The sequence below is a fragment of the Ammospiza caudacuta genome, chromosome 5 (assembly GCF_027887145.1).
Source record: "Ammospiza caudacuta isolate bAmmCau1 chromosome 5, bAmmCau1.pri, whole genome shotgun sequence".
NCBI lineage: Eukaryota > Metazoa > Chordata > Aves > Passeriformes > Passerellidae > Ammospiza > Ammospiza caudacuta.
In genome coordinates, this window is record NC_080597.1 from 5,151,665 (window position 1) to 5,166,618 (window position 14,954).

The 14,954-nt window shown below is 42.6% G+C and overlaps 1 protein-coding gene across 2 annotated transcripts in view; it reads right to left on the minus strand.

The window, feature by feature from the left end:
- Nucleotides 1-14,954, minus strand: part of CACNA1C (calcium voltage-gated channel subunit alpha1 C) — a 454,710-nt gene that overhangs the window by 67,096 nt on the left and 372,660 nt on the right. For both annotated transcript variants that reach the window (XM_058806025.1, XM_058806026.1), the window contains 8 exons: nucleotides 13,805-13,911; nucleotides 12,254-12,341; nucleotides 11,107-11,214; nucleotides 10,090-10,142; nucleotides 9,850-9,996; nucleotides 8,769-8,970; nucleotides 8,108-8,266; nucleotides 6,813-6,923 (listed from right to left, as the gene is read on the minus strand). In XM_058806025.1, the coding sequence (XP_058662008.1) occupies nucleotides 6,813-6,923; nucleotides 8,108-8,266; nucleotides 8,769-8,970; nucleotides 9,850-9,996; nucleotides 10,090-10,142; nucleotides 11,107-11,214; nucleotides 12,254-12,341; nucleotides 13,805-13,911 (975 nt within the window). The remainder of the gene's footprint in view (nucleotides 1-6,812; nucleotides 6,924-8,107; nucleotides 8,267-8,768; nucleotides 8,971-9,849; nucleotides 9,997-10,089; nucleotides 10,143-11,106; nucleotides 11,215-12,253; nucleotides 12,342-13,804; nucleotides 13,912-14,954) is intronic.

The following is a 14,954-nucleotide window of genomic DNA, read 5'->3' on the forward strand; positions in this document are numbered from 1 at the left end:
TTTCTTTCAGTCCTGTTTGCGTTTTTCTTTTCCTTGCATCCCTTTTTGTCCAATCACATCTTCCTCCATTTTACTAACACTTTATTATTCCAAGGTCTTAAATTTATCTTTTTCTTTCTACCTTTAAGGATATTTTATCTTTTCCCACTCTTCATTATCTGTATGGCTTTTCTTACTCCACGGACTTGGGTTTTCTCTCTTTTCTTCTCAGACCTGTTGGTTCTTTTTGGTTTTGTTCTTTCCTTTTCTTCACCTAACAAACTGTCTCACCTGATCATTCCTAGCTCTCTCCATGCTCTCTACTCCTTACCCACCATCAAGCACAGCTCACTCTTCCTTCTTATTAAATGATGTACATTATTCCCCACCCACAGATTTTGACACATAACCAGCTTTCTTGAGCTTTCTTTTGCCTTTTAAAGCATTTTTCCCCCCAAAGCCAGGGTGATGGTTGGAGGCTGACCTTCCTCTTGCAGGGGGTACATGACTCAATCATCAAATACTCCACATGTAGAGGCTGCCCCTCCAAAACATAAAAGATAATATTGAAGCTGAGGAAACAATTAGGTGTCTACCAAGGTTAAGGACTTGCCAAAACTAGCAAAGGAAGTCTGCAAAGTAAGAAGAGCCACTTGACCACCATCCCATTTGGCCACACAGCTTTGTCCATGCTGTCCATGGAGGAAAGCAGCTGCCTGCACCACGGGCTCACATTTACACAGCCTAAACCACTAATTTATGCCACCACACTGCATCCCAGAGCATGTGATTTTTAACTAACTGTGATTCCTGTTGGATAGAGCTGAAGTGTTATTTAGCTCTGGGCAAAAGACCACTGAGTTGTAACCAGTTTTTCTGATGTTTTTTTATCTGTGCAGAAAGTCTTTACTTCCCTTTCTCTGTATAAGCTGGTGAAATAAAACTGTGATGAATGATGCCAGGGCAGCATCCTAAGCTATACAGGTATTTCTACATGTACTAGAATGAAGAAGGACAAAAAGCATTAGATTTCCAAAATAAACCAGCATTGTTTCTATGTATATAAATTTCAGCTGTTTGTGAAAATGTTGGAGCCTCTATCCTAACCAAGGAATAACAGATTATGGTTTTGGTGAGAAAGAAGAATGTGAGTAGTATGAAGCAGCCAGTGTGACTTTAGGAGAGACTGCTCAAAGATCTGTTTATAGGCATAAAAGCATGAGAAATGTACTGGTAAAAAGGGAACAAAAACAGATGAGTCATTTTGCAGGTTTTGGAAGAAATATCTGTACATCAAATGCATGATAAACGCTGACTGAGAGGAGCTTAAAGAGGAATAAAGAAGTGCAAATGCATCAGGGGAGAAAGAAACACCGAGGACACGTAGATCCATCAGTGCATGGAGGCTGAGAAATAACCATGGGTGGCACTTGTGACTTCCACAGCACAGAGGGTCACAGCTCCTCCTGGGATCCCTTGCGTGCCTTGTGCTGAGTGTGAAGCTTGTTTGAAACAGCCCCCTGAAGTCCAAACTGCTGCACAGAAATGACATGTAAGAATGGCAGGAATGCAGAGTAAAGTAGCAGTGATAAATGAGGGGCTGGAGGAACTCTCTGAGGCAGGACAGATGGCGTTTGTTACAGGCTGCTTTACAAGTAACATCCATAAACACCCAGGCAAGAAAGGTGCTGACAGTGTCTGGTAAATGGAATAGACTTGTGATCTGCAGTCTCTCTGATAGTCATAATTCCACAGAGGAAATCTCCAAGATTCCCTTTCCACACTCAGGCACAGATGTGACAAAATATGTGGTCATGTGGCTTTACTTTATGCATAGCAGTAGTTCTATGGATATCTCTTCCCTAGTTTGAGATGACAGGCACAGCAGGAGAAAATTCATAGCTTTTGGATTAGTGGTCCTGCCCTAGCTAATAAGGGGACAGATGAAGTGTTTTCCTGAAAGAAAAAGTAGATATAGCTCACCAGGAAAACAGCCCATTCCAGGCAGCTGGAAAGATCTGAAATTCCTGGAGGAATATCCATCCTCACATTAGCATGTACATTGACAGATGGTGAGGCTTCATGTGAATAGGAATTTTAAGTCACTGTCTTTAACTTGAAAAGATAAACCCCAGGCAGGTTTTGTAGAGCAGCTGGCCCTTCCTGGACTGGTTCTTGTGGGGATTTCTTCTTTAAGAAGCTTAAGAAGCTGGAACAGTGGTAGCTGTGAGCACCACAGACAGCACAGCACCTCATTCCCTTCAGAAGTTTTCTCTGGAAAAAGCCTGAAGCAGCAGCAGCAGGTTTCTCCATGCAGGAATTGGAAAATAGCTCAGCAGACTGGCTGGAGAATTTATAAAATTAGAAAAACAAAGCAGCAAAAGGCCTTGGCTCAACAGCATTACTTTTAGACTGTCTGTCTCTTTGAAGTAGCTAGTCTTGAATCAGTTTGTGAGCATCAGCCAAAACAAGCACTGAGGTCCATTTGAGAGCTTTGCTTCAGAGCAGCACATTAATACTCTGTAAGGAGATGCAGGGCATGCAGTGGATGTTTTCTTTATCAGCAGCCCTAATCACCCCAAATGGCTCGAGCTCACTGTTAGCACATCCTCCTGACAAAACTGCAGACATGGATGAGCTGTGTCTGACACAGTGCTTAGATTAATCCTGCAAAAAAATGGGGTAAGTGACCCTCTGCACCACAGGAGTGTCACACAAACCCACAGGGTTCTCAGGAGCCTTGTCCCAGCCTGGCATGCCCTGACTGTGCCACAGCAGCAGCTGCTCCAGCTGATGTACCCCTCTCTCTACAGCCTCCCGGAGACCAAGCAGACCAAAACACTGCTCACAGAGGATGGCCAGCAAAAAGGACAACTTTCAAAGCTGACCAGAGCAAGAAATCTCAGGAGTAACGTATGTTTAGTTAGGAAAACCCTTGTCTTCCTACTCCTTTCACATATTTTCTGTAAGTGTTAGGAGACAAGCCCTGACTTGGACTTGGCTCCTTATTCCTACAGCTGGCCTTTCAATAAGTAAAGCCTTGCTCCCACCATAAGAAATGGGAGCAGGGCTGAGTTATCCACGCTGGTTTCTTTGTAGACAGGCACATGTGTGAACCTGCTTCTTATCTGTGCAACTGAAAAGCAACTTTGCTTTTTTCACCTCTATTATCAAAAGCAGCAAGTCAGAAGGACTTCTCACAGAATGGAAATGAAGAAATGAAAAAGGGATACAGTAATAAAACTCTATTCAGCCAGGCTGCCACCTTTTCTGTTGTTATGCAGGTAATTCACAGTAGCACTGGTGTGGATTCTACTTAGTGGACCTTGGCAATGGTAGGTTAACAGCTTGACTTGGTGATCTTGAATGATCTTGATGATTTTCCAGCCCATTTCCAAGTGAATCTGTGTGTCTGTAATCGTGGATGCCACACTATGGGCACCAGCAGGAACTCTGCAGATTGGGCTTCCCCTAAAGCTGTTCCACGTGGGCACATCCCTGGGCTGGCTCCTGTGAGAAGGCAGCACAATAGCAGCTCCCAATACCTCAGGGATCTGTCCTAGTTCCCTTTCCAACCCTCCCTGGTGAAGGTATGAAGAAACAGCAGCTGGTTCCACCTTGTGCAGATGGAGAAATCCTCATCCCTCTGTTCTGCTGCTGCAGACCCTTCATTCCAAGGTGCCTTTAGGAAGTGGCTGTGCAAGGGAGAGCTCTGTGGTGGCTGCTTCTGAGTCACAACTCAGTTCCTGCTTGTCTTGCTGCAGTTGAAGGTTAAGCTGAAACATCCATGACTGGATTAAGCACCCAAAAAAAGGAGAAAACAGACTGAATGTTGCCAGCTTCAGTTTTGTTCTGCCACATTCTCCTGGGGCTTGTCATTAGAACACAACATCTTCAGCTAACCAAGTTTCCTCCTTGCTTATTGTCAGTCATCAAGCTTACAGCTCTTTTATTTTAGGGTATTCTTCTCACAGAAAAGAGTGATGTTTGGGCAGAAATTCAAAATGAGACAAAGCATCTTAAACAAAGGCTGGTTTGTGTTTTACTGCTTGGGAAATGACAGACAAATCTGTCTGCAGCAGAGATGAGTATTTCATCTTGCCATTTCCCATCTGGGAAACACTAATAACACTCAGCATCTCATTTCTTTGCTGGGGCCACGTGGTTGGTTAGAGGGCATAGGTAATGATGTTCTCCCGGGGTCAAAGAAATGCTTTTGGACATTCCCAGCTGGTGTTCCTGGGGACAGCTTCCATCTGCAAATGTAGTCTGGCCACAAGGTGTAGCCAAGAAGAAGATGGAGGTAACTACTTTCTCCATGCTGGAAACTCCCACTTCAGCACATATTCTAGCCAAGTTCACCTGCAGTACTGGTGTGCAACCTGAAGAGAAGCAGACAGTGCTCCCCAGTGCTGGTCCCCATCGGTCCCAGTGGTCATGTGGGAGAAGGGGCTGCCTTCTTTGGAGAACAGGGAATGAAGGCTGCAGCCAAATCCTTGTACATAACAATGACGAGTTACACAAGGAATTTGGGGTTTCCAAACCCTAGTCACTGAACTGGTACTTAACTGGTACTTCAGTGTGTATATGCTGCAGGAGGAAAGTATTTTTGCTGTGTTAGCTGTTTTCACAAGGTCAGTCCTGTTTTTCTTCCCTGTAATCTTTTGCTTCAATTTTTGAAGAGTTGGGGTTTCTTTCATTAAGGTATTTAATTAAAATAGAGGTATGAGCTCATACCATCTTTGGCATACAGGCCAGATCAGGATTTGAAACATTTATTGTTAGTGTTGGCTATTCTTTCACCTGAGGTTGTTGTCTGAGTTCTAGTTCAAAAGATTTCATTTAGACTCTACTATTCTTGTGATAAACTCTCACTTTTACTATAGTTTAGCAGCTGGGGATTTAGTTTGGAGATTACAGAATCATGGAAAATTTGGCTGAGAGGGGCCCTGTGGTCTATTCCATTTGCCCGTCTCAAGACAGATCATTGATTCCTAAACTGTCTTGAATTAAAGATTCCCCCAACTTAATTCTAAATCCTCAAACTATAAAGATTCCACAATTACTTTAGGAAATATGTTTCAATGTTTGGCCATCCAGAGATATTTGCTTGCCCTCAGTTGATTTTTTTCTAATATTTTTTTGTGCAGTAAAACTTGAAAAGGAGAGTGAACGGAGGAAAGTAAAGCACAGGAAGTAGAAAGGATTTCCACTATCATCAATGCTATTTCCTTACTGGTGGAAGCAACCATGTCAGGTAAAGCCTTTCTTGTATGTGTACAGAACTCAGTATTTGACCTGGTTGAACTGCTCCCCTAAATGTTCTGAACCAAATTCTGCTGAGATTCTCATCTTCTTGAAAGTTAAAAATCTCCTGTGAAGCAGAACTGCAAAATCAGAAGAACATTACAAAGCCTGTGAGAGGCACTTCTGGGTACATGGTGTGCAGATAAAACTTTTATGAAGCAACAAAGTTTGCTCGCTAACAGACATGGTGAAGTCTCAAAAATCAAAGATAGATCTCTCCTGAAAATTAAAATCTCTGCTGAAACAGATAATGATGCTTCTAAATTTTGCAAGACAGTGTTTGAGAACTCACAAAAAACCTCCAAAACCCAGTCTTCATGAGGACTGCCAAGATGCTCCTAACTTCCAAGAGAACTACACCCAAGATAAGAAAGTGATATGGGGTTTAGGTGAAAAATAAAATTACAAGACTATTACAAGAGGAAGTCCTAGAAAGTGTGGAAGAAAGAGAGAAGCTGGGTGGGAATAAAGTCAACATGGAGTTGAAAAGAAAAAAATAAGGCCAAATTCAGTAGAAATGGAGAGCAAAATTTCTGAAGTAAGGATGAGGAAAATGTTAGATTACACCTGGGAGGAGCTAAATTCAGTCATCCCTTAACTTTAACATGAAGGACAAGCATGACTGCCAGACAAATATTCTCATTTTTACCAATTAATAACTGACGCTTCAGAGAGCATCTTGACCATCTCCACAATGTTTCAAAGCATCCTTCAAGTACAACTCCACGTGTCAAGGCACCACTGAAGATATGAAATGACATGAGGGACCTATATTTAGGTATTTGGATTCAACTTTTTATGACAAATCACTGAATTTAAACCCCACAGAATGAAGTCTTGGGTAATTCTGTGAAGTCAGGATCTTTGTCCTTGTCCTGCAGCAGCTGTGAGAACTTAACTAGAAGAGCTTGGAGCTCTAATCACACCCCACAGTGCAGCTAAACTAGCACAATATCATGGCCCAATGCACAGGACAATACTTTCAGACAGGACCTGCTGGGGTACTGAATATAATCAATGAAGTCTTAAATTCCAAACCAGAGCAATCCAAACCATCACTGAGATGTAGCCCTCCCAGAAGAAACATTTTTTTTCCAAAGATCATAACTCAAAATGAGTCATGCTTGATTAACTTCACTTGGGTCAGGAGACTAATCATGAGATGCTATTTTTAAATTATATAAGAAAAGTCAGAGAGAGAGCACTGGAATAACATTCAGAACGGAAGACATGTTACAGCCTTAGCAGAGTGTCACTGTGATGACTTAATGAAAACTAGGAACCATCTCTATTAGCAGGTGTTGCCTTTTTTCACTTTTTTTGGGTTTTTTTTTAAAGTGTGTCTACTCTCCAGCAAAAAATGTTATTAAATATAAGTGAGACTCCAATCCAGAGAGCAACTGTCCAGCTCAGTTCTTGGTGGGGTAATAGATGAGAAAGGTTCACCTCCTCCTTCTCCTCACAGCTGCCCCGCACACATGCACACACACACAGAGGCCAGGGAAATCTACTCCTCGTGCACCTACCTTGGGTTTGAAGGCAATTAACTTCAGGACCATCTCCACAGTGAAGAGCCCAGTGAAGAGCATGTTGAGGATGTTCATGGCTTCCTTGAACATGCAGCTCTGACCATAGTGCTGAAAAAGAGCAACCCAGCAGGAGTGTGAGGATAGGATGTGCCAGCAGTCAGGAATACACAGGGCCCCTCCCATTCTCCCTTCATGCCAAGGTTCTCTAAGGAAGACCCCAGCATGTTTCATTTTTTCAAATAGGAATTCCCATTTCCCTTCATACATAAACACTCCCATGCCTCTATCCATTTTTGCCACCTGGCTCTTGATATCCTCTTTTTAGAAGAATCTTTTTGAGGAGTGGCTACCAAAATCATACTTACCATTCCAATTCAGGGCTCATTATAAATTTGCACAATGTTATAATACAATCTTCAATTGTGATTTTTATCTCAACCTTCCCTCTTGGATTGCTTTTTTGTTTAATTGTGACTGCACAGCAAGCAGGGGTTTCACTGAGCTGTCCATAATGATACCAAGCCATTTCCCAAGTAATTACACTAAATTCAGGATTCTGCAAAGTACATGAGCAGCTCAAATCATATTTTCCCAATATGCACTATCTTGCATTTGTCAATTCTGAATTAAATTTGCAATCATGCTGCCCATTCACTTAACTTTATTAAGATCTTATGAAGTTACTCTCCATCCTCTATTGATTAATTCAAGCAGTGTCTTCTGCAAGTGTTGCCACCTCACTTTTCATACCCCTATTTCCAGATCATGATACTTGAACTTATGGCACTGCCTTATTCTAAGGTCACCTTTCAGTTCATGTTACAAGACCCATTTGTAGTTGCTTAATTTTAATAAACTTCAAAGAGCTGGGATGGATTTTCATGATCTGCATTGGCACAGGGTGATTTATTCAAAGCAGTTTCAGATAAAACAATTCAGCTGCAGATGAATGCAAGGCTGAGAAAAATATAATGTTGAGACATTTTCAACATTTTTCTTTAAAGGCTCTAGTACTTGCAGAACTCTGTTTAGAAATGAGAAATTTGATTTTTTTAAGGAGTCAAAACAGAATTGTTGAAAGCATCAGATATTAGCAGGAAGAGGGTGAGAATTAGATTCCTTACTTCAACTACATGTCATCAGAAGTGAACAGGGTACAATGTTTTTCTTGATGTGCTTGTCCCTCTCCCTCAACACATGGTGTGAAGGTCAAAGTAGGTCTCAACCTCAGCCATTTGTGCATTTCCCCAGACAAAAATCTACTACTGGAGGTTTTCTGCTTGTTCACTTACTTGCATGGCCAGGCAGATGGTGTTCAGTAGGATCAGAACGAACATCAGGTATTCAAAATAGGTGGAGTTGACCACATACCAAACTTTGTACTGGTACTGGTTTTTAGGGATGTATCTCCGCAGAGGCCGGGCTTTCAGGGCATACTCTACACACTGGCGCTGTGGGAGAGGCAGGGTACATTTAAAACTCAAACCCAAAATATCAGGGGGGTCAGCTACCTTCAAATGTAATTAAAATTACAATGTTTCAAGTTTTTTTTCTGAAATGAAAAAGCTTAGTCGAAGAATTTCTACTAGGTCACAATGTGAATGTGCAAATTCTACCTGTAAAAGAGTTCTACGTGTATTTACTTTGGCCATTTACTTTGGCCAGACACTGCTGTTGTGCTCATCTAATCTCAGTGAAACAAATGGTACAGCAAACATTTTTAAGTAATTGTTGTCCATTGAGCAAATCTTACAGCATGATTTTTTTACCTGGCTCCTAAAAGATGTCAGCAAACCATCTTACAGTTCTATCTTGTTGGCAAACTTAACATTTTCCTCTCTCTGTGCATTTTCTGGCAAGCTTAACATTTTCCTCTCTGTATGCATCTACCTATTGAAAGCTTATTCTCAATGCATTTTCTACCTTTGTTGAAAGCAGGGTGTTGTAAATTACCTGGTTTTTGTCCAGCTCACAGTTCTTGTACTCTTGTTCTCCTTGTTCCTGAAATGTGACGATGACGAAACCAACGAAGATGTTCATCATGAAGAAAGCAATGATGATGATGTAGATAATAAAGAAGATGGAGATCTCAACCCTGTGATTATAGATGGGTCCCACATCCTCCATGTGGGAATCAATGGACCTATACAGCAACCTGAAAGCAAACAGGAGCCAAATGCAGAGAAAATCTGCAACTGCCTTGAGGCCTTATAGGTGATGTTATAAAGTTTAACTTTGTGATTTTCTTCCACTTGTATCAAAATTAATTCACTCAGAGATGTGCAGACTTGCACTGATCTGAGTGCAAAGCTTGCAAAGGAGAAGACCTGGCTCTTACTAATTCTACATTTGAATGTATTCAGGGGTGAAATATCTTCATAGTTGAACAAAATCATGTTCTTCAGGTAACAAAAGACAATTAAGTCCCAACAGTGTTATTGGGAACTAAGTTTTGTGAGAAAAGGGGATCCCAGGAGTTGGGATAACAACACAGTCCCAGTTGTTAACACTGCTGTTGGCATCACCTGGTGACACAGGTCAGGGTCAGCCTCCTGCATGGCCACGTCACCCTGAGTGACTCTGGGGGAGTCCCCAGCTCCAGTGGCACAGACAGCAGGGCCTGGACAGACACCCCATGTCTGCCAGTACTGCAGAGGAAATGTTTCATGTTGCCCTGCTGGCTCCATGGGGAGACTGAAACCTGGCAATGCTGGAAAGGACTTGATATGCATTTTACATTCATTTATACACATAATAATGGTAACAAATACTGGTAGCATTGCTACTAATGAAAATCATCTTTTAAGAACTAGAGACAGTGCTTTACACTGTTTACAAGTACAGTAACAGAAATCCCTGCAGGGCCTGAGGAATTTACAAGGTACATAATGCTACAGTGCTACTACTGCTATATTTAAAGCTCTGGATTTATTTAAATACTTAGAAAGGGAAAGACTATGCTCTGCCTTTGAATTTTCTCTTTTGAAATGAATGAGGGCATTGCTAGTGTTGTACTGGTCCTAGAAACACTCACTCTGGCCAGCCCTCGAAGGTGGAGACGGTGAAGAGGGCCATCATGGCAGTCAGGACGTTGTCGAAGTCAAACTTGCTGTTCTCCCAGCTGCGGGGCTGTATCATGGGCTGGCTGACCTCCCCATCCTTGTAGGTGATGTAGTACCCTCTGTGGGGGGAGAGGGCACACACAACGTGGCACACCTGCACCACCAGGCACCACGGGTGGCCAGGGGCAGGGATTGGAGAAGCTCAGACCCACCTGCATTCTGCTTCTGTCTGCTTGGAGCTGTCAGTGCAGCTGTACAGCTTGCCCTAGGAAAGGAATAAAGAGGAATGAAGCTTCTGCTTGTATGGTACTTTTATGTGTGTCACCATCATATTTTCTGGAAAAATCCCTTTGCCAGGATTTCTGCTCCTGGGAAGCTGAGAAGCCTCAGAGAAAAATGAAAAAAATAATTATCTGATTCGCTTCTCCTGTGTTTTGCTGCTTTGGAATTTGGTTTGGACATTGTTTACCAACTGGTCATTGATTGGTTTCATGTGAATTGTTTTAACTTAATGAACAATCAATGTCCAGCTGTGTCGGGACTCTGGAAGAGAGAGTCACAAGTTTTGATTATCATTCTTTGTTGCCTTCTGGCTGTATCCTTATTCTATTCTATTCTATTCTATTCTATTCTATTCTATTCTATTCTATTCTATTCTATTCTATTCTATTCTATTCTATTCTATTCCATTCCATTCCATTCCATTCCATTCCATTCCATAATAATAAATTAGCCTTCTAAGAACATGGTGACAGATTCTCAATTCCTCCTCCATCCAGGGCACCTCACAAATACCACAAATGTGTATGTCCTCAACATTTGTCAGGAGAGTGATGAAAGACAAGGAGATAAAGGCAGGCATAAAGAAGGGAATGAACAACTCCCCATGGTCATCTGGTGTGCCCCTTCCTCTGCAAGATGGGAGGCAGAGAGCCTGCAGGGACCAACCCGTCTGAGCAGCCCCCTTCACCCTCCCATGGTGCCATGTCATGCCAATGTAAAGCTGTTTAGGTAAGAACAACATTACTGATAATTTCTTCTGATCACAGATGATGGGCAAGTTCTGGAGAACTGCTGGCAGCAGAAGCCCAGGTAACACGGACAATGCCCCAAATGTCTTGCCTGTTACACACAACAGACCCCAATTTCCCTTCCTCAGGCTTTTTATTCTCCCCATCCCTGAATACAGCCCAATGTAATGGATGAAGGAATGGGTCCCATGGTTTTACCTTAAACAGCTGAACTCCAATGCAGGCAAACATGAACTGCAGCAAAGTGGTGACAATCACAATGTTCCCGATGGTTCGGATGGCGACAAACACACACTGGACCACGTGCTGCAAAGGGGAGAGAGGAACAAAAGTCACTTGTGGGATTATTCTCAGCTGCTCCAGCCAAGGGAGAAGCCCAAGAATAAAAATAACAAGAAAAAATTGTTTAAGCAGTACCCATTACCTAAGTGATGTCTAAGGAAAGGGGACCAACTTATTTCATTCCTTGCTGTATTTTTAGAAGGATGCAGAAATGGGTAGGAACATACCAGAACTCAGCTCTCTGAAACTTCCTGCATATTTGGGCACCCACCAGCACATAGGAAGGAGTTTATCTAATACAGAAAGGTTATGCTTAGGGTTGTGGGCCCATCTGTAACCTCAGAAAACCACATCATTTCACCTCTGGGCTGATGTGGCCATTCAGCTTAAAAGCAGCTTGTCAGAAAAGGAGCTGGTGGACACAAAGTTGAATATGAGCCTTCACTACAAAGATGGCAAGTGCTATCCTGGGCTGCATTAGGCAAGGTTTAAACAAGTTGAAGGAGGTTTTTAAAAAGGATTCCTCCCCTTTACTCAGCACTGGTGAGACTGTACCTGTAGCACTGGGCTCAGTACAAGAGAGCTGTGGACATACTGGAGGAAAGAGCCACAAAGACGACTTAAGGGATTGGAGTGAGAAAAGGCTGAGAGAGCTGGGTCTGTTCATCTGAGAGGAGGGTCAGGGAATCCAGTCAATGTAATCTGATCAATGGCTGAAGGGAGGATGCAGAGGAGGCAAAGCCAGGCTCTTTTCAGTGGTTCCCCCTGACAGGACAACAGGATTGAAACAGGGTAGGTTTATATGAACATTGAGAAACACTTCTACTGTCAGGGTGACTGAGCATGGGAACAGGTCATCCAGAGAGGTTGTGGAGTTTCTCTCCTTGGAGGTAATCTAAAGCCTTGGAGGTACTCTAAACATCTGCTCTCAGTGGCCCTGCTTGAGCAGGTCCCTTCCAACCTCAACCAGACTGTGATTCTGCTGAAACTTTACTTGAACCACTGCAAAAGCCTGAAATAATCTGAATTTATAGTTCCTAGAATGCACTGGGACTTTTCTAACCTTCAGTCCTTTGGCTCTGTTGATGGCCCTCAGTGGCCTGAGGACCCGCAGAACACGCAGGATCTTCACCACGTTAATGGCACTGGACCTGGAAGAAAGTATTGGAAGGTTTGAGAGATACAGTAATGTGGGGAGTGTGCAGCAAGGACAGATCTTTGAAATTCTGCATAGCCTGAGACTGCATAAGGGATTTATTCAACTCTTTGCCATGGCACTTCAGGGGTAAGGAAACCAATTTCTCTGTTTTCTTCAGAGGTCTGGCTGCTTGTTCTGGATTTCATAATCTCTACTGTATTAATGGAGGGGGAATGGAACATGGGCAAGGTGTATTTTTAGAGCAGGGCAAACAGATTCTGTAGATATCTATGATATAGAAATTGTGCCAAGATGTAGTCATTACCAAGGCATTTTCAGATAAGGCTCAAAGAAGCATTCCACTGAAATATTAATAGAAGAGTGAAAAGTCCAGGAGACTCCAGCATTAAAGGTAGACTATCCACCTGGAGTTTGATCCTACAATGTGTCTGGCTCCTGAACCCACAAATCAAAGTGTGTACATAAATTTAAGGATGTGAAAACTCCCACTCAGTTGAATAGGATGACTTATGTGCTCACTTTTAAGTACTGAACACAACTACTGCAGCAGAGCTCTCTGCGCCTTCCAAAACTAAACCCTGACTGAGAATCTTCCTCGTGCTCAATGACATCATGTTCTCCTACTGACTTTGGGAACAGTTTTAATGTTAATGCACATTTTAATGTTAACACACCAAGAGTCTGACTTAGGCCTGTAAGAAAGAAACAGCAGGTCAAAACAAGAACTGTGCCTTTCTTAAGACTGTGACTGAAAGCCCAATGGACCCTTCAAATTGTCCTACTTGACTTAACATGCAACTTCTATGAGCTGCCAAACTATGATGGTAACAACTGGGAGCTTGTTTCTTACCAGATATGAAACTAATTAGGGAACTTCCTAACCAACACATAGTCAAGTAAATCTATAAATTGCTAAGTAAACTAACAGGTGAACTAAAGGACAACAGCATGACAGAATAGCCATTACCACTCTGAAGAGTCTCACAAAACTCTTCAAGTGTTTGATGGCTTTCCATTTCCATTTTGATGGCTGTGACTGAGACTCACAGCATCTTAGGAAGTAGGAAAACATTATCAATCTCATTTTCCAAAGAGGTTATTAAAAGTCTAGGAGGGAACCATAAGTCATTGAAATGTCCTGAACTGATACAGTGAAACAAAGGCCTTGGAACAAGTTAAGTGTCATGATTCCCCATACACCCATTTTTTGTTCTCATTTGCTCTTTCTGAAAGATTCCCCCCTCCAGGTCACTAGAGTAGCATTTCCAGTTACAACCTTCTGTCTTGAGGATGAATTTTAATGGCCTTGAACCATCTGAGAAAAACACCTCATGAATACTCCAACAGGCTCATGAGGAAAATCTTACCCAGATAAAACAAGGAGCCTGAGCCATCCCTCCCAGCCCAGCCCTACAATCCCCACCCAAAACCAGCCAGCTGGAATAGCTCACTCACTGGATCCCAAAGGAGATGAGAGAAACGCTGACCACCAGCAGGTCCAAGATGTTGAAGTAGTTCCTGCAGAAGGAGCCCTTGTGGAGGAAAGCCCCGTAGGCAGTCATCTGCAGGGAGCACAAACACACTTTGCCATCAGCAGCTGCCCAGGAGCCAAACCCACCTGGCTATGCTCAGGGTGGATAACTGGGGAGGGGGCAGTGTTTCTATTGTTGGCAGACAATTTACCCCCAGACCCCAAAGGAGAAGTTGAGCCCCAATGGAAAGAAAAGAGAGTGAAAAAGACAGCAAGATAACTGTGAAAGGCCTAACTAAAGAAAGAGAGGAAAAGATGCACTTTAAGTGCACTGAGTACATAACATTTAGAATTAGCAAAGCAGCAGAATGACTGTTTGCAAAAACTACTCTTTGCAATCATATGCTTTTCCCTTTTTCTTCAGTGACAGAGGATACTTGTGTTATATAAAGGCGTCTCTAGCAAAATTGAATAGAAAACACAAAATAAAATGGTCTTTTCTGTAATGCTTTTCAGTACTTGGACCAGCTGCAGTGGACAGTTGACTGCTTTTCCCTTCATGAAGGAAAAACAGAATCCCTCAGGAATAAGATACTTAAAAGCTGAACTGAAAAAACAGGAGGAATTGCTGCTCTCTTCACCTCGGTCCTTCTGTTCAGCTCAATCCCACACCCCTTTTCCTATTAATTTTTACTCTAGATGTAGTTGCATTTTCCCTTTAGTTTCCTTACAAAGCCCAGGCTGTACTCCTTGGAACAGGGTAATTTCTTTGTGGAGGTAATCATTATCAACATCACTGGGCAGAGGGAGGGAAAATACATATTTTGGAAGCGAGGCTCTGCCCTGCCTGGGTGTGATGGGGTGTTGAAAACCTGCTGGCTTTGAGGAGGATGTCACAGCTCCAGAGCTGGATTGAGTGACAGTGTAAACTGAGTTCTCTTACCCAATGTGTCTAAATGAGCCTGGCACAGTTAAAGAGGGTGAGCTGATGGGGTATTTGTACCACCTACCTTAGATTTGGTGAGTGATCTAATGCAGCTGCTTTGAAGAAACCCCATCCCCACAAGTGCTAATGTTCCTTCATGAGGAATTCTCATTCCCATCCAGGAATACAGGCTTCTAAGTTTGGTCCTC